This window comes from Peromyscus maniculatus, chromosome 8, assembly GCF_049852395.1.
Source record: "Peromyscus maniculatus bairdii isolate BWxNUB_F1_BW_parent chromosome 8, HU_Pman_BW_mat_3.1, whole genome shotgun sequence".
Lineage (NCBI taxonomy): Eukaryota > Metazoa > Chordata > Mammalia > Rodentia > Cricetidae > Peromyscus > Peromyscus maniculatus.
Window position 1 is genome coordinate 43397501 of NC_134859.1, and position 17402 is coordinate 43414902.

A 17402-nucleotide genomic window follows, 5' to 3' on the forward strand; every position below is an offset into this window, starting at 1 on the left:
GGTCTGCTTGGCAGCAGGCAAGTGGGTAATGAAGTTTGTTCAGTTTGAGTAGACTGGGCCTGGTGCCCATTCTGACCCCCTGGACATACTACAACTGGCTGGGGTGGACTGGCCCATCTTACAACAGCCTGAGGGGTCTCAGCTGCTGGGGAGGTACTGAGTGCACCCTGGGCTCACTGGTTAATTCCCATCTCCCCCCACCATGGGTCTAGTTACCCAAAAAGAGCTCCGAAGCCAGCTGGACCCAAGCTGATGGACACCCCAGGGGTCCATTAATCCAGTGAGACAAGGTCTAGCCAGAGCTCCAGTGAGTTTCCCAGAGTAGCGCTGCCTGTGGCACCCCCCACAGAACCTGAGAGGCCAGCGAGGACACAGGAGCCTGGAAAACTCCACGTTAGCCATCAGAGTAGAGAGCAGCCAAGGCCCTGCCTATCTGCAACCCCAGTGGTGCCCTCCCTACCTTTTCCAGGCTGGAAATGCAAGCCTCTGGCTGAGGCCTTCCACCTGCCGGCTGGATGCTGGTCCTCTCTAGGGGCATACTGCCGGGCTAGGGCTACCTCTCGCCACCAAGCACAATGGGGGATGGAGGAGGGGCCCTCAAGGGCTCCATTGTTCCCCCCAGGGTCTGAATCCATGATTGTCCCTGGGGGTGGAGCAGCGAGGAGCTGGACAGGCCTGCTGGGGGCCCAGGCAGGTCCTGGCCCTCTCTTCCCCAGCCTTCACTTGAGGTCCAGAAAGTTCTGGCTCACCCTTCTTGAGAAACATCTGTACTTTTGGAGGCAGCCCAGGGCTCCCCGGTCTCTCTGGCTACTTCTGCCTGGGCACCTGCCTGTCCTCTTCACACCCACATCCACCTAATCTGCCCAAGTCCTCCTGTCCCAGGAGCGGCCTCACCTGGAGATGCACAAGGGAGAGCTGTGGCTGGCCACCGGGTGGGGGTAGCTGGCAACAACCACTGCCCTCACGGCAGGGATTGCTCTCTTGGGCGGAGCCAGGCAGCCTGGGCTGAGAGCCCAGAGGAAGAGGGGAGGACAGCAGGACTCAGACACTCAGAATGTCTCATCTTGGGCAGGAGGGGGGGACAGCCACCCTCAACTTAGACCTCTCCCTCAGGACTGATGCACCCCGCTACAAGCTCTAGAGCTCAGATCTAGAACCTCTACAAAGGTCCCAGGCTCTGCCCCTCTACTAGCCCAGACGGGGCTTGGCTGGCTCTACACAAGGACAGGCGCACACAGCACCCATAGGTTCCAGGGCCAGCGTTATGACTCTTCATGCCCTTCCCCTGTGGCCGGGCACTTTCCTTCCTGGCCAGTGGTGCCTGCCGCCCTGAGTCCCCAGATAGCTCAGAAAGGCAGCAGTACCAGGTTCTCCGGGGCTGAGCCCCATTCCAACCATGCTGGTTGTCCCAGTTGTCGGGCTCCCAGGGGAAGAAGTGACCACAATCAACCCTAGTTAGCATTCTGATGACCGGTGGACCCTGGATATGAGCAGCAACAGGGGCCACCAGACACCTATGCAGAAGCCCCCTGGCAGCTTCATATGGGCTGACCAGGTAGGGGTGGGCAGCCAAGGGTCGTAGCCCAGTGTGGAAGGCTGTGACACTCTAACCCAATAGTTACTTTATTAGAATGTCAGTCCTGCTCCAGCAGGAGGGACAGGGGTATGGACAGGGACAGCCCAGGGAGGACAGGTGTGGGTACATAGCGTAGTCCTTTAGCCTCGGCAAGTCAGTACAGGGTGAAGAGCCACCATGTGGCCAGACAAGGGGCAGCTCCTCCTACTCCACAGCGGAAGCCTATTACAAGTCCTTGGTGCCCTGGCAAAGACCACCCCACCTCATAACCCAAGCATATGTGGGGCACAGGCAGCACTCTGGAATGAAGCAGGCCCTCAGGCATGGCCAGTTCCTTGAGCTTTCTTGATTTCCTGCCAAAGAAGAAGCAAAACAGAAAGTCAGGAGAGGCAGGGAACCAGGGAGGGCTGGTGTCATGCCCTCCCCTGGCCCCCAGGGACTCTTGGACTTTGCGCCTGTACTCAGAGCCTCAGCTGCTTCGAGTGCGCCACGGGGTGAGCCCTGGCCTCAGCAGGGTTTGCTGGACTCGTGGGACAGCTTGTGCAGGGGACCGCTCCAAGACAGGACAGGTGGGGAGGGGCCCACCTCGGAGAGCGCCTGCTTCAATGTTGCATAGGCTGCATCCAAGTTGTCATTGATGATCACCAGGTCAAACAAGCCAGGCTCCTTGCCTGGGAATGGGACAAGACAAGAGTCAGGAACACATGGAAGCTGGCCCGTTCTGTGCCTACACCACTGCAACAACCTAGCTACTCTTGCCTGCCACTGCAGAAGGATGGCCGGGCTGGATGGAACTCTTCTTTCCCCTCCACTAGAGAACCTCAGCGGGGCGGGGGGGGGGGGGGGGGGGGGGGGGAGCTTGCTCCCATCAGGTTCTGAGTACTAGAATATGGACCACTGCCCCCTCCCCAGGCCTCTCCTGAGAACTGGCACTGCCTGTGACAGGCAGGCTGCCATATGCACACAGGGTAACAGCAAAAGGTCTCAAGGACGGTGTCTGCATGCGGGCCAAGCTCAGACCCAGAAGCAAGAGCCCAGCTGCAGAAAGATGCCCACAACACTCTCAAGTCGGAAGAGGAGTGTGGCCCTCCAAGGCTCTGCAGAGAGGGCCGCGACTCCTCCATCTTTGCCTCGGTTCTCCCGGTCTCCAGGTGAACGGCCTGGCCGCACGCTCGGAGAGGTGTAAGTGGTCTGACCGCACTCACTGCTCTCCATGTCAGCCCGGGCAGCTGCCAGCCGCTTGGCCAAACTCTCCTCGGTCTCAGTGTTGCGCAGCCGCAGTCGCTGCTCCTGAAATGCAGGCCTTTATTGGGTCAGGATTCTCCAGGTCTCGGGGCCTGCCCTGCGGGTCTCCCACACCAGGTACCCACCAGCACATCCATCGAGGGGGGCTGCACAGAGATGTAGATGGGATGCAGATCAGTCTTCTTGATGCTGCGGACGCCCTGTAGGTCGACGTCTAGCACGCAGATGCGGTTCATGGCCTGCACAGCCCGAACAGCCGCCTTGCTGGGAGCAGGGAAGGGCAGTGAGCAGATGTTCGGTGGGACCAAGGGAAGACCCTGGCCCTTAAGCCCACATGAGTTCTTGCCTGCTGGCCATCCTCAGGAATACATGCATTGGCTGTGAAACCTTGAACCTTGGTAGCCTCTTAAGGCTCAGTCCCCTCCTCCCCATGGCCCATGCTGGGCCTGGCCTGGGTAGAGCAGAGGCTCAGGTGAACCCAGCATCCTCTGTATTTCCCAGAACATCCAAGCACACCCTTGGCTCTGTCAGGCCATCTCACAGCACAGCTCTTTGTACCTGTCCTGCAGCCAAAAGCCAACAAAGTTTGGGCTTTTGGTCAGGCCTGAGCTACCCATCACTGCCTACCTTTCCTATGTAAGGTTATCTCACGTGGCTCCTGCCACACAGGATGGCTTAAGGACAGATGAGCCTGGGACATGACTGGGCCTGCCTGTTCCCTGGAGCCTATTAGCTAAGCTCAGAGACTAGGGGGAAAGCAAGCCATCCCAGTCTAGGCAGGAGACTGAAAGGGTATCATAAGACAGAGAGGACAGGCTGGAGAGCTTCCTTCTGCCACAATTCTGGGATTACCCTGATCCATGACCCCGGGCCCACACCAAACTTAGCCCACCTTGTCCCGTACAGGTTCCCCGAGAACTCAGCATGCTCGATGAAGTCCCCTGCTGCAATATCACGCTGCATCATCTCCCTGGTCACAAAGTAGTAATCTGGGGAGGAAGAAGGCTTTTCAGAGGATACCCAAAGCCCAGACCTGCCTGGCCTGGCACCTCTCTCCATCCTACACAGGACTGCTATGGCTGTCCTCGCTGGGGGACTAGAAATGGCCAGGTTCCATGGGAAAGGGGTATGCCCCTGCCATATACCAGGCAGGCAGAAGGTCCAGCCCTCACTCTGATGGTGCACAGACTCTAATCAAACCACTAACCCAAAGGCAAAAGATGCTCTCCTGTTGGGACCGAGCTCTGTTACAGCCAAGGCACAGAGCAAACCCCATACTTCTCTCCCCCCCCCCCCCCAGCTCATTCTTGAGACCCTCGGGTTAGCAGGTCAGCTCACCTTTGCCATTTTCCTCGCCAGGTCGTGGGGTCCTTGTAGTATCTAAGAAAAAGACCTATCACACACTGAAGGGATGGATGTCCAACCCTTCCACCCTACCCGAGGTCTCCCCTTGCAGGCCTGCTCAGTCCTCTGGCTGTACAGCGGCAGGGGGTGCTTACAGCCAGTGGAAAGCTCAGAGCAGATCTCAAGAGGTCACTGGGGCCAAGATGCTTACTCTAGATGGAGGCCCTGGGAAGGGAGAGGGTAACGGGGTTAAGGAGAACATCTCCTAGGGTGGGTGGGTGCACTTGGGAACTCTAGGTGTAGTCCAATGCTGGGATAGCCTCTGAGCTCCTTGCCCTTTGGGGTCCTGAGGCACTCACGGGACACACTGAAGCCAAAGATGCTGTCGTGTTCCTGGAGCAACTTCTTGAGCAGGGTGCTCTTCCCTGCCCCCGACGGCCCACTCAGCACCACTGGCCTCGGTCCTGCCATGCCTGTGAGAGGAGGGGCATCAGACATGAGGGGCTTTGCCCTCACTGGTACCCTGGCACTGTTCTATAGGAGGCAGAGGCATGAGGGACTCCCAAGGGCAACATCCCCATATAAAGTGAACCCTCCTCAGCAGCAGTCAGTTGGCAAGATGGTAAACACGGGCAGGAAGAGAGACAGGATTCCAACACCCAGCCTCACCCACACCCAACAGGATGTCCACAGGCCAAGTGACCCAGAAACAGACAATGCAGCACTCACTGGTCCCACCCCGTATAGGCTGCCCTCCAGAATCTGACCTGCAGCCTGGCCTTTGGTGCCCATAAATGGCACTGCCCACTGCGAGTTCCAAGTCTGGAAATAGAAATTTCCTGTCCCTGTTCCTACAAACATAGCATCCTCAAGTCTGTTCAATTCAAACCTGCTTGGGAAACTTCCCCACTAGACATGCAACCATCTCTGACTTGTCTGCAAAGGACAAGCAGCTGCCAAGAGTTGGAACAGCGCCCCCTAGCCTCCCAAGGGGAAAGTGAATGCAGCTCAGGGATCATATGGGGCAGGCAGGGGCTGCCAGGGGCTGCCAGGGGCTGCCAGGGGCTGCCAGGGAGAAGCCGCTGTGTGAGGTATGAAAGCACAGCAGAAACCTCCTCCATCAGTCTGATCTGGGGCCTGAGCCTCCTATCCTTAAGCTCTTCTAACATCACCCTAGGACCGATCTCACCTGCTCCCAAGCTCATGCCTAAGCACCCAGCCCCACATCACCCCCTATTCCTCCCTCCAGCCTGGCCTCTGAGCAGGCGGCCCTCATTTACACAGCCAGGACCCTGTCTTTGAAGGCCCTCCTGCCTCCCCAGGATGCCACCAACCTACTTGATGTGCTGCAGCCTCTGTGGGTAGCCGGGGAAGAGTCAATGGCTGCTCTACACCGAGGGACTGGGGACTAATCTCTGCCAAGCACATACCCCGCCCTTCTGAACAATAAATCCCTGGGGCACCCACCCCTGCCTGCACTGGCTGCAAAGAGATCAGCCCTGTTCTTCCACTGTGCAAGAAGGAAAAGGAAGTTACTTGTCCTGCTCCTGAGACCTACACCTGTCCAAATAACCAGGGCAGCATCGGAATGCCCTGAGAGATGGGGAAGAGCCAGCACAGGAGCTGAGACCTGGGCTGCTGCTCTCTTCTGAGGTCTAGGCAGAGGGAGACCAGGGAGGCTACTTGTGAGCTGGAAGGGTTGCCTGGCAACCCAAACACCTTTGGCCTCTAAGGGTGAGGCCCACACAGCTTCTGGTCCAAAAGGCACAGGCTGCAGGAAGGACATCAGCTTAGAGAAGTCTTGTGTTCTTAATCCCCAATGTAGGCCATGAGGTAATCTTACAAAAGCAGTGTTGCTGGTATTCTGTCACCCACAGGAGCATAAGAACTATGTGTATGGTACACGCACATCACACGTGCATATTGAGAAAACACACACACACACACACACACACACACACACACACACACACACACACACACACGTCCCTGGGAAGTGCATAGGACCATCTATCAAAAAGACACAGTAAAGGAGACCTAGAGAAACTCACTCAGTATCATCCGTGCTGCCTCAATAAAATTCTGCTCCCTTCTGGCTCTCCCCCAAAGGCGTATGAGCCCAATCACACTGACCACGGTACGCCATTTCCTGACTGGGCTCCAGGATTCCCCTGACCCACAACTCATCACCACCTTCCCACAAGTACCCTCCTCCCTGGTCACCGAGCCCCCTCCCCCCCCCCCTGCTGCTTCCATCACAGCCCGGCCTCAGAGTGTGCACTACAAAACCACACAGCCCAGCTCCTGCGAAGCTGCCTTCCCTTCTGCCTACTGCATCAGGCACGCAGGATGAGAGCGCCTTGAGGTGCTGCGCTGGCTCCAAACTCCCTGTGATGGTCACGGGCTGTGACCTGCAGCTGCCAATACGGGTTCTAGACGCATCTGCACGCTCCAAATGGCCCACGTCTGGAGCTCTTGGTTCCCTTGAGCTTAAAAGGAGCTCAATGCAGTGCTCACCGTGGGGCTGAGTAGGCTCACTGCACAGGTGTACTCCAGAGACTGAGAACAGAAGAGCTGAGACTCAAAGAGGAACATGTACCATGACAATAGGGAAGAGCCAAAGCTAAGAGAGATGCTCCAAAGTGCATGAGATAAGAAAGCTTCTGGGAAAAGGATTCCAGGTCGGAGAGCCAATAAGAGCACATGAGTGAGGGACAAGCGTGGGGGAAACAGATGATCTGCCATCCCGTTAGACAATGGAGCAGCCTGCACCCATCCCTCACTCTACATACACCCTGCTTCCAACTCTAGGCAATGATGAGCTAGTTATCACCCAGATTCCAGCCTCGAATCCTCATTTCTGCCAATTGTGGGAGCCCTCACCTGACAAAACCCTACACCTTGTGGGCCAGGATCAGACGGGGAGGATGGACACTGGCATGCACATGCAGACACATTCGACAGCTGACTCCTGCACTCCCTACTGCACCCCTGCTGAGCCATCTAATCTCTCAGGAGTCACACTGTGTAACTTCTGTCCTCCTGGGCCTGAACCACAAGAGACAGGAAGACACAGGACACCAGCTCTACCCTGCTGGTACCTTGGTTCTGAAGAGTGCCAGTAGGTGTTATCTGGCACATGCAGCTCATGGATCTTTGATAGGACTTGGTGACCCTCTATGACACTACGCTTGCTTGGATCTACACAGACCACACCAGATGACCCTGGCTAGCTAGCTATGTGGTACAGTGGCAAGAGCAAGCCCAGTGGGGGCCTGGCAGGGGCCGTATGGAGGGGTTCTAACCAGCAGCTAGGTGACCAGGCATTTACTACATCGACACAGGGCTACAGCTAATGTCAGAAACTCAGATCTGGTCTTTGCCCTCGCCTTTACAGAAGTGTGTGCTGCTCAGAGGCAAGTTCCTTTGGGGAGACCACTGAAGAACCTTTGGACCCCAATCTCTTCCACTCTTCCAGTCCCAAACTTCAATTACCTGACAAAGAGCCCCAAACCCTAACTGTAAGACAAGTCAAGCTGCAAGTGATTTCCACAGGAGCACTGGGAGGGACATGCTCTGCTGGAATATTCTCCAGGCACAACTTCCTACACAGCCTCTTCCTGTCTTTACCTTAGGGTCACTAGGGCTTGAAATCCATCACAGTCACCACATCCCTCCTGACAGCTGAAGACACGAACAACATTAGGCAGATGTAAGTGACACATCCCAGCCCTGAAACCCCCACGATTTAGGAGCCTCTTCCAACAGCAGCAGCAAGAACAACCAAAGCATTTTCTTTCTGATTCTTCTACCTGAGCCACATGGATGTACCACGGCCTCCCAAGGAAGTCTGGAGGAGTAGCAGCCAGCCATGAACAGGCTGCTGCACCTTCCTGGCACTATACTCATCTCTGATTGTGTCTCTTCCCATCAAGGACAAAAAAAAAAAAAAAAAAAAAAAAAACACGCTGAATCTTGAACAGGGTCCTGGATGCCATAATTACGAGGCAGAGTGAACATAAAAGAAAAAAAGGGTTCGGAACCCAAGGAGAGTAAAATGGAAAGACCTAGGATGTTTCAGGGTTTGTCTTCTGCTGGCTTGTGTAGAAGGGAAACTAAGGAAAGAGGATCAGGGAAGTCTGAGGGGTGGATGAGGCCCACCCAGCAGGACCAGGGAGAACGGGGGTGGGGCGGGGTACGTAGGGCAAAGGACACTAAGGCCCAGTACATGTAGGCAGGGGGTGGGTATGGCAGGGCAGGGGAGACTGAGGTCTGCTGCAGGCAAGGCCAGGGGAAACTGAGGACCAGCATATTCAGGATCAGGGAGAATGGGATAGGGTGGGGCAGGGAAGACTGAGGCCCAACCAGAAGAGTCATCAGGGATGCTGCAAGAAGCCTTCTGCCTACAGCTGCCTTCCGAGAGCTCACCCTCCTTCTACCTTTCCTTTGGTGCCAGAGCTCTCTTCCCACCCCTCCTGCCTCTTCGTCCCATTACCCCAACATGTTGCCTGGACATCTTGTATGTGCCAAGACAGAAGAGAAAGTTTAAGAGTGGCTGAACAGAATATACTGCCTCAAATGTACCACTCCAGAAAACTACTCGTCCCCCTCTACCCCTCCTAACAAAGACCCAGCGCCGCACCAAAGAAGGCCAGGCAAACCGCAGCAATGGCTGATGTAGCTAGCATCCAAAGGGGCGTAAAGCCTAATAGGTGAAGGCAGGGGTAAAATAGGTAGAGACGAGCTAGAATAGCAGGAAATTCTGCTCCTTAGTGCCAAACAGGAAACCGCCTTAGTGGTAGCTCCCATAACTAACCTATGACCCCCGAAAGGTGAACTGGAGGAGCACCCACAGAAGCAAACCTCATTCATCCTTCTCTCCTTGGACCCCAACCGAGACTGACCAGTCATTTATTTGCTTTCTCCCTCTCTCCTCCAATACCACGTGGCTAATGTCACCTGCTCCTCCAGCCACCACCTGAACGAGCCTTCTTCTCACTCAGAGGCCGCTTCCCCGCCCCCTTCCACGTTGGATAAAATGATGCCTGGGAATATTAAGCCCAAAGGTGGCTTTAAGAGCCCGGACCCGGAGCAAGCCGAATCCCAATATTCACACCCAGGCGTCAGGAGGGCCTGCATACACCGAAGTCCAGCACCGGCAACGGCGGGAGGGTGAAGAAGGTGCTTGAGCCTGCCCGGGAAGCCTGGTGGGCAGGGCGCCGAGGAAGAGCGCCGGCTGGGCACAGGCTGCGCGGGTTTGCTGGCGGCTGGAACTCCGCGTGCCTATCCCTGTCGTTCTGGGGACCCGGAAAACACGTTCGCCAGGCGTCCCCACAAGAACAGGGGTCACTGGAGCCGGCGCGCAAGGGAAGCACGCTGCCGCAAGTCCCGCTCCTTCCAGGGGCAGCCAGCCATCAGCAGCACCGCGCACTCACCGTCCGCAGGGGCGCGACCGAGGGCGGCCACTGCCAGCCCGACCAGCGGGCGCCACAGCATCAGGGACCGCCCGCACGACTACGTCACAGCGGTGCGCCGGCCCACGAGGGCAGACCGGAGGGTCGCACGGCCGCGCACACGGAGTGCGCAAAATCGCCAGCGCCGGCCACTTCCCACCTCGGCCCGCCGACACTACGTCACCCTCTCCGGCCCCGCCCACTCCGTATCAGGGCCGCAAGACTACGTCACAGCAACGCGTCGGTCTGCGAGGGCCTACGGGAGGGGGGGAGTACAGCACTGCTGCGCAGGCGTATTGCACGGTCCTCCCCCGCAGGCCACGCCCATTTCGCCCATCGACCTTGTGTCCTCAGGCCCCGCCTCATTCCACACTAGCTTTTCTTTTTTTTTTCCCTAGGCTCAGACCCTGCCTACCCCAGAGAGGAGCGCCGCAAAAATCAGCATCGAAGAGCTGGAGAGATGTCTCAGCGGTTAAGAACAATGACACTTCTTCCAAGGGACCCGCGTCAAATTCCCAGCACCCACGTGGCGGCTCACAACTGTCTGTAACTCCAGATCTAGGGGACTTGACATCCTCACACAAACATACATTCAGGCAAAACGCCAGTGCACATAAAATTTAAAAATAACAATGAAAAAAATCAGCGAGTCTCCATTTAGTCCGTCTTCGCGTTAGCCGGTTACCTGTTACAGCATAAATCATTTCAAGAGGCTGCTCTTTCTGAGTTACCAGATTCAGTACTCAGCTGTCACGTTGCACGATCTCATCTACACTCACTCAGGCTCAAGCACATACACATAATAGGGTCTTACTATGTAGTCCTGAAACACCTCTACCAAACCGAACGGTAGGATTAAAAAGGTGTGCACCACCAGGCGGTGGTGGCACATGATTTTAATCCCAGTACTTGGAAGGCAGAGGCAGGAGGATCTCAGTGAGTTCAAAGCCAACCTGGTCCACAAAGCGAGTTCCAGGACAGCCAGGGCTACACAGAGAAACCCTGTCTGGAAAGAACCAAAATAAATAGATAGATAGATGATAGATAGATAGATAGATAGATAGATAGATAGATAGATAGATAGATAGATAGATGTGCCCCACTGTACCTTACCAGAATAAATATTTATTAAATTATTTCATCAGGCAGTGGTAGTACAGAAGCACTCAGATCTCTGAATCCGAGGCCAGCCTGGTCTACAGAGTGAGTTCCAGGGCAGCCAGAGAGATACCCTGTCTCAAAAACGAAATATAAATAAATAATTTTAAGAAATTGGATGCCAAAGATCTCAGATGGAGAACACTGAAGTTGTTAAGTGTCCTTAATTCAAGCAGAGATAAAAATAAGACAGTGTGGTAGTACACACATTTAATTCCAGCCCTGAGAGGCAGAGGCAAGCTGACCTTTGGGCATTCAAGACCAGCTCAGTCTACATAGTGAATTCAAGGCCACACAAAACTTAAAGAATTGTGATAACATGGGCAGCACAGCTGAATTAAACACCATTTCCCTCACAAAGCTGTTTTGGAGAGAAATCCTGAGCTTTGAGTAAGAAGGTGATCTAGAGGGACAGTTGTTAACACCATGTCTGCTGTGCACCACGAGGAAGGAGAGAGACATCAGTTATGGGCTCATGAAACAGCCAAGTCTTTAATAAACCACCAGGTGAACAGGGTTGATGATGATCAGGGCTGCAGGACAAGGACTCCGGAGCCTTGCTTCTCCTGGCAGCCCAGAGCAGGGACTGAAGTGGGTTTTTGTTTTGTTTTTTGAGTTTTTGTTTTGTTTTGTTTTTGTTTTTCGAGACAGAGTTTCTCTGTGTAGCTTTGGAGCCTGTTCTGAAACTCACTCTGTAGCCCAGGCTGGCCTCAAACTCACAGAACTCACGAATTCACAGCCTGTTTCTGCCTCCCGAGTGATGAGATTAAAGGCTTGCGCAACCACCAGCCCAGGCTGAAGGGTTTATAAGTCACAAAACCCACAAACACCTGTGCTAAGTTACAGTTACAATTTTCTCCAATCAGGGTTTAAAGATTAGAGACTTTCCTTAAGTGTTTCATCATTGTCACGAAACACAGAATGCAAGCTTTCCAGTTCAACTAATCAGATTCAGTTGTTCTTTTTGTTGTTAGGAACAGCCATCATATTTCTAGAGAACTAACGATGTACAACAGGCTGTTTCTATTGTTTAAGGAGGAGTGGGTCAGTTATTGGAAAGTCCCTGGCTCCCCAAGAGCTTGGGAACTTGAGCTTTGTTTCATCCTGCGGGTAAAATGGAATCTGAAGTCACAACAGCAGTACTTAGGGCAAGGTGCTTTTGCCTGTGCCCAACACAGTGAAGGAACTGCAAGTGAAATCCTTAAGTAAAAATGCACTGACTTTATAATAAATATTTTTGTCTAATTTTACTTTTTTGTTTTATTTTTTGTTTTTTTCAGGACAGGGTTTCTCTGTGTAGCCCTGGCTGTCCTGGAACTCGCTCTGTAGACCAAGCTGGCCTCCAGCTCACAAAGATTCACCTGGCTTTGCCTCCCAAATGCTGGGATTACAATCATGGCCCTAATTTTTATTCAAAAAAATCCAAACCAAAACAACAACAACAACAACAAAAAAACTGTACACAGAGGAAAGGAAGGGAGTGGGGGCAGGCAAGTAGGAGGGAGGGAGGGAGGGAGGGAGGGAATATTCTCTAGGAGGGTGGAATGGACTCGCTCTTGTCCCCTCACTGTAAAGAACAAGGCTGCCTTGAGATGGTGCCCTGGGACCTTATGGAAGCCTGGATGGGATGGCACACTGCAGAAGTGTTTCTGAAGGGTGTTCAAGCCATGGCTTGGTTGTTTTTAATTGGTTTCTCCAAGACTGAAAGATAAGAGAATTTTTTAAGGGATTTGGAAAGAGAAGGAAATTTCTAAGTCTACGCAAGAAAAGAACAGAGATAAACATGGGTAAAAGGCACACCAAGAGGTGTACATCAGGACAGTGGAGACCAAGCTCAGCATCGCTTTCCATCATGTGGCTGCTTGATGCCAGGTGGCTGCCCTCCAAGCTGCCTTATCCCAAGTAGCATGGCTCTTCGCTACTCTCCTTCCTCCCTGGTCTCAGGTCCCAAAGAAACTCAGGACAAATGGCTAACTGTGGTGCCTATTAGCATACAAAGTGCATGCTAGCCTCACGCTGTCTCAGCATCCCATGTACCTGTTACAGAGTCCCCAGTGTTAGCATCCTGGCTTCTGCCTGCTCCTCACCCCTGCCCCCTACCCTAAACCTCTCCAGCCCAGGAGCTTCCCTTCCCTTCCCCAGTTCTCTGTCCTATAAAAACCTGCCATTTTGGCCATGCACTCTCTTGGTTGTCTGCTCTTGGCTCCTGGTCCTCTCTCTTGTCCCTCTCTTTTCTCTTACTCCCCACCCCACCCCCACCATGCCCTTCTCATGGCCAGGTTCAGTCACTGATCATGACTAGCCTACTACTCCTCTCCCTGCTCTGGCCCCTTCCAGATGTCTCTGGCTGTACTCCCCCTCATATATACAGTAAAAACCATCTCTTCAACCATCTCTCTTGGTCCTCTCTCTTGTCCCTTTCTAGTGTCTTTCCCTCTTACCACCCCACCCTCACCATGCCCTTCTCATGGCCTGGTTCAGTCTGCTTCACACATATTCAGTGTCCCGTCGTGTCGTGTGTCCCCCCCCCCCACTCTGGAACCTTCAGATGCCTCTGGCTGTACTCTTCCTCTATCTACAATAAAATCCTTCCCCTCAACCATACCTTGGAACAGTCACATCGTCGTCATTTTCATTCACCAGGACACTGAAAATTACACCTTGCCTGCCTTAAGAAATCCTTTGAAACTAATGAATTGTCCTTGAGCTTCTGTTTGAGGCCATCCTTTGTCTTTGAGCCTCTGTTTGTGTTAGTTCTCAGCTTCTTTTATTAATAAAAATAAGAACTTCAACAGGGTACACTGATTTCCCAGGTACCGTATGATGGCTCTCCTAAGACTCGATATTTCCAGTAACACATCTTTCCAGGCTTTTAATTCTTTTTAAAATTATTTATGTGTAGCCGGGCGGTGGTGGCGCACGCCTTTAATCCCAGCACTCGGGAGGCAGAGGCAGGCGGATCTCTGTGAGTTCGAGGCCAGCCTGGGCTACCAAGTGAGTTCCAGGAAAGGCGCAAAGCTACACAGAGAAACCCTGTCTCGAAAATCCAAAAAAAAAAAAAAAAAAAAAAATTATTTATGTGTATGAGTGTTCTGCCTGCATGTGTGTGCCTGGTGCCCTCGGATGCCCTGGGACTGGAGTTATAAATAGTAGTGAGCCACCATATGGGTGCCAGGAATTGAACCTGGTTCCTCTGGCAGGCAGTGCCCTTAACAACTAAGTCATTTCTCCAGGCCTCACCCCTGCCTTTTAGTTCTTTGATTGTCAGAGGAAATTAACCTGTTCCTGAACCCCTAGATGGCATCAACGCCGCAGAGTAGGGGCGCAGCTAAGATCCCAGAAAAGTAGGGCCAACATTAATGTGTGTGATGCCAGCCATGGCCCCACATAGACTGCAACTGGTCACACTGTGTAGGGAGGGTAGCCTAGGGCTACTTCCACCCTGGTATACACATGGTGCCACATCCAGAGGATTTAGCAGTTGCCTGATGCACCTCGGGCTTTCCTTGGGACAAAGCATTCTTCCTGTCGGGTGTGGAAATGTTTAACTTGGACCTGCCTCACCGTTGTATCTTGGAGGTATGTAACTTGTTTACAGGAGCCTTTATTCTAGGGAGAGAATTTGGACTTGGACTTTTGAACAATGTCTTAGTTGGGTCAGTATTACTATGATGAAACAACATGACCGAAAGATGCATGGTTTAGAAAGGGTTTATTTGGCTTACACTTCCACATTGTTGTCCATCGTTGAAGGAACTCAAGACAGGAAGTCAAAACAGGGCCAGAACCTGGAGGCAAGAGCTGATGCAGAGATCATGGTGGGGTGGGACGGGGGTGGTGGTGGTGCTGCTTACTCGCTTGTTCCTCTGGCTTGCTCAGCCTGCTTACTAAAAGAACCCAGGACCACCAGCACAGGGATGGCACCACCTAGTATGGGCTCTGCCCTCTCTCACTGATCACTAATAGAAAATGCCTTACAGCTGGATCTCATGGAGGCATTTCCTCAGCTGAGGCTCCTTCCTCTTTGATGACTCTAGCTTGTGTCAAGTTGACACACAAAAGCAGCCAGTACAGCAACCCTCACTGTAACTCACCACTGGTTTAAAGACAGGAGGAGAAGCTAATGTTCACACTAGAGTCCCTAAGAAGAGGTCCTTATCCTGGCACACCTTGCAACTTGGAGTTCCTGTTTTAGTCCTTATCAACCTCTCAAACAAAAAGAACCTTGTGTGTCCCTTGTGGAAATGAGGCATGAGGGCAGGATGCTGCCTTTACAAGTGTGCCCTTCCTGGGGACTAATTTTGCTTGGTAGAAGACCCCTGCCTCAGTTGTCCTACCCACCAACAGGGGCCTTGGTTGCATGAACATTTTCTTGAAACCAGTAGTCCCATTGTGGTGATCTTGCCTGTCATTCATTTACCTTTCTGTGGGATACTTACTTGGAAACAGATACTCACCTTCTCCTTCCCTAATGTCCCTCTCAGGGTGAGTGTGTTCTCACACACCCATGTATATTTTTGTGTAAGTCACAGATCAGTATCAAGTGTGTCTCCTCTATCAATGTCCTCTATTTTATCCTTTGAGACAGAATCACTGAAGCGTCAGGTCCTGTATGATACTATCTCAAGGCCATAAATATTCCCAGGCACTGATAAAGGTGTTCAGGTTTTGTCCAAAGCATGGGAAAGAAGTGACCCAAGCCACATTATCATTCAATCCTCATATAAAGTCCACATTCTGACTTCCTCTCTCAACACACGGCATTCCTGCCGCTTGCTTGCTTGTGGTCTCCCTGGAAGCACACAACACTCCAGTAAGCTGCAGTAGGCTGGATCAGCCTGAGGCAGGTTTTGAAATTGCAGTTGACCAGCAAGGAAGCTTGGGTACTAGTGTGGGTGTAGTAGGACAGGTCCATAGGGTTGAAGAAATTGGCTCAAACCAGTTGCCAAGGCATCCACACAATTTACTTCCTTATGAGTCAACCTGGAGTCTGCCTGAGGGCCTAGCAACAGGCACTGTCAGAGTTCCTGATCGTGCCCAGCGAATGAGGGACGACTAGCAATGCCACCAGATTGGGACACAACTTGGGTGCTGGGAGGAGGGTATATAAGGCCTTCCCCATTACTGAATAAATGAGTTTGTTGTTTGCCTTCAACTGACTCCTGGTGTCTGTGCATTTGTTGAAGCCACGCCTTCTCATCCCCTGCCCCCTAGGGAGCCGTTAGGATCCAGCAACAGTGTGGGGACAGGTCATGTCTACTGTGGGCAAGATGTTCAAGTTAGAGGTAAAATCACAGCTGTGAAGAGGCGATCTGTTAAATGCCAATGTGGAAGGACACTAGTCCATGAAGAGAAGGGTTTTGGTTTTTATTTTTAGATTACATTGTATTTATTTATTCTCTGTGTGTGTCTGGGGGCGGGGTGCCCATGTAACATGATGCACGTGTGGATTTCAGAGGATATCTGCAGCAGTGAGCTCTCTTCTTCTATCACATGGTTTCTGGGATTGAAATCAGGTAGTCAAACCTGGCAGCAGGCACCTATATCACTTTGAGGAATATTCTTGGCTCCTTAATTTTTATTTATTTATTTGGGATTTTATTGTTTTGTTTTGTTTTTCTTCAGACAGGTTCTCTCTATGTAGCCTTGGCTGTTCTGGAACTTGCTATAGACCAAGCTAGACTGGAACTCACTATATAGCCTATTTTAGTCTTGCCCTCCTGACAATATTCCTGCCTCAGGTTCTTGAGTGCTAGAACTATAGGTGTGAGCCACCCAGTCTTGCTCATAAAGAGAAATCTTGCTACTTCTTGGCTGGTTCTTTTGAAAAGTGGGCTGTGACAAGGCCTTGTTCACACAAAGTTCAGCACAAAGGAAACAATGAAGAGCAGAGGACTTGCCCCTCCTCTTCCTCCTTTTTGTCTGGTTTAAAGTTGTGAGTTAAAAAAAAGGGCCTTATGGGGGCTGGAGAGATGGCTCAGTGGTTAAGAGCACTGGCTGCTCTTCCAGGGGACCTGAGTTCAATTCCCAGCAACCACATGGTGGTTCACAACCATCTATAGTAGGTCCTGGTGACCTCTTGTGGAGTGCAGGGACACATGCAGGCAGAACACTGTATACATAATAAATAAATAAACTTTTTTTTTCTTTAAATGGCCTTCTATGCTGGACCTGGTGGCTCATACCTTTAATCCCAACACACAGGAGGCACAGGCAGGTGGATCTCTGTGAGTTCAAGGTCAGTCTGGTCTACAGAGTGAGTTCCAGGACAGCCAGGACTACATAGTGACACCCTGTCACAAAAAGCAAAAATAAGTAAATAAATAGATAAACAAATAGCCCTATTCTTTTTCCCCTCCACTCTCTGGCCTGTGACATATTTAAGACATATCCATATTCTCTTTATTATCACTATATTCAAAGCATTTTTTGCTTCCCTAATTGGGAAAACAGACAATGAAAGTGAGTCTCAGAATTTAGTGATAGGTTCAGTGGAGAATGGAAGACATATATGAGTTCTCAGAGCCTCATAAACTCAAAGCAAGCCTGCTACCAGGGGTGTGATGCCCTCATTACTTGCCCCCCAGACTTAGCTATAGCCAAGCTTTGGATTGGCAGCTCCTGAA

The 17402-nt window shown here is 52.3% G+C and overlaps 2 protein-coding genes across 3 annotated transcripts in view; both read right to left on the bottom strand.

Annotated features, from left to right (window-relative positions):
* Positions 1–1468, bottom strand: part of Gjc2 (gap junction protein gamma 2) — a 9126-nt gene extending 7658 nt beyond the window's left edge. The window contains exon 1 of one of the 2 annotated variants that reach the window (XM_006997213.4): positions 895–1468. The gene's annotated coding sequence lies outside the window, so the exon portion shown is untranslated. Of the gene's footprint in view, positions 1–460 lie in introns of both variants that reach the window. The other variant, XM_006997214.4, reaches the window with a different exon arrangement.
* Positions 1469–1607: 139 nt separating this feature from the next.
* Positions 1608–9807, bottom strand: Guk1 (guanylate kinase 1). The gene is made up of 8 exons (XM_006997216.4): positions 9601–9807; positions 4525–4638; positions 4160–4201; positions 3714–3810; positions 2947–3085; positions 2782–2866; positions 2162–2247; positions 1608–1929 (listed from the first exon to the last, which is right to left on the bottom strand). Exons 1-8 carry the CDS (start codon positions 9659–9661, stop codon positions 1894–1896), a joined length of 660 nt encoding a protein of 219 aa, XP_006997278.1. The 5' UTR covers positions 9662–9807; the 3' UTR covers positions 1608–1893.
* Between the last annotated feature and the right edge of the window lie 7595 nt (positions 9808–17402).

Bases quoted from the DNA above. Each gene is read 5' to 3' on its own strand.
- Guk1 (XM_006997216.4), bottom strand. From the start codon at position 9,661: ATGCTGTGGCGCCCGCTGGTCGGGCTGGCAGTGGCCGCCCTCGGTCGC. The intron at 4,202-4,524 runs GTGAGTGCCTCA...TCTTTTTCTTAG, and splicing joins CTTTGGCTTCAGTGTGTCCC to ATACTACAAGGACCCCACGA. The intron at 2,867-2,946 runs GTGGGTACCTGG...CCTGCATTTCAG, and splicing joins CCCCCTCGATGGATGTGCTG to GAGCAGCGACTGCGGCTGCG.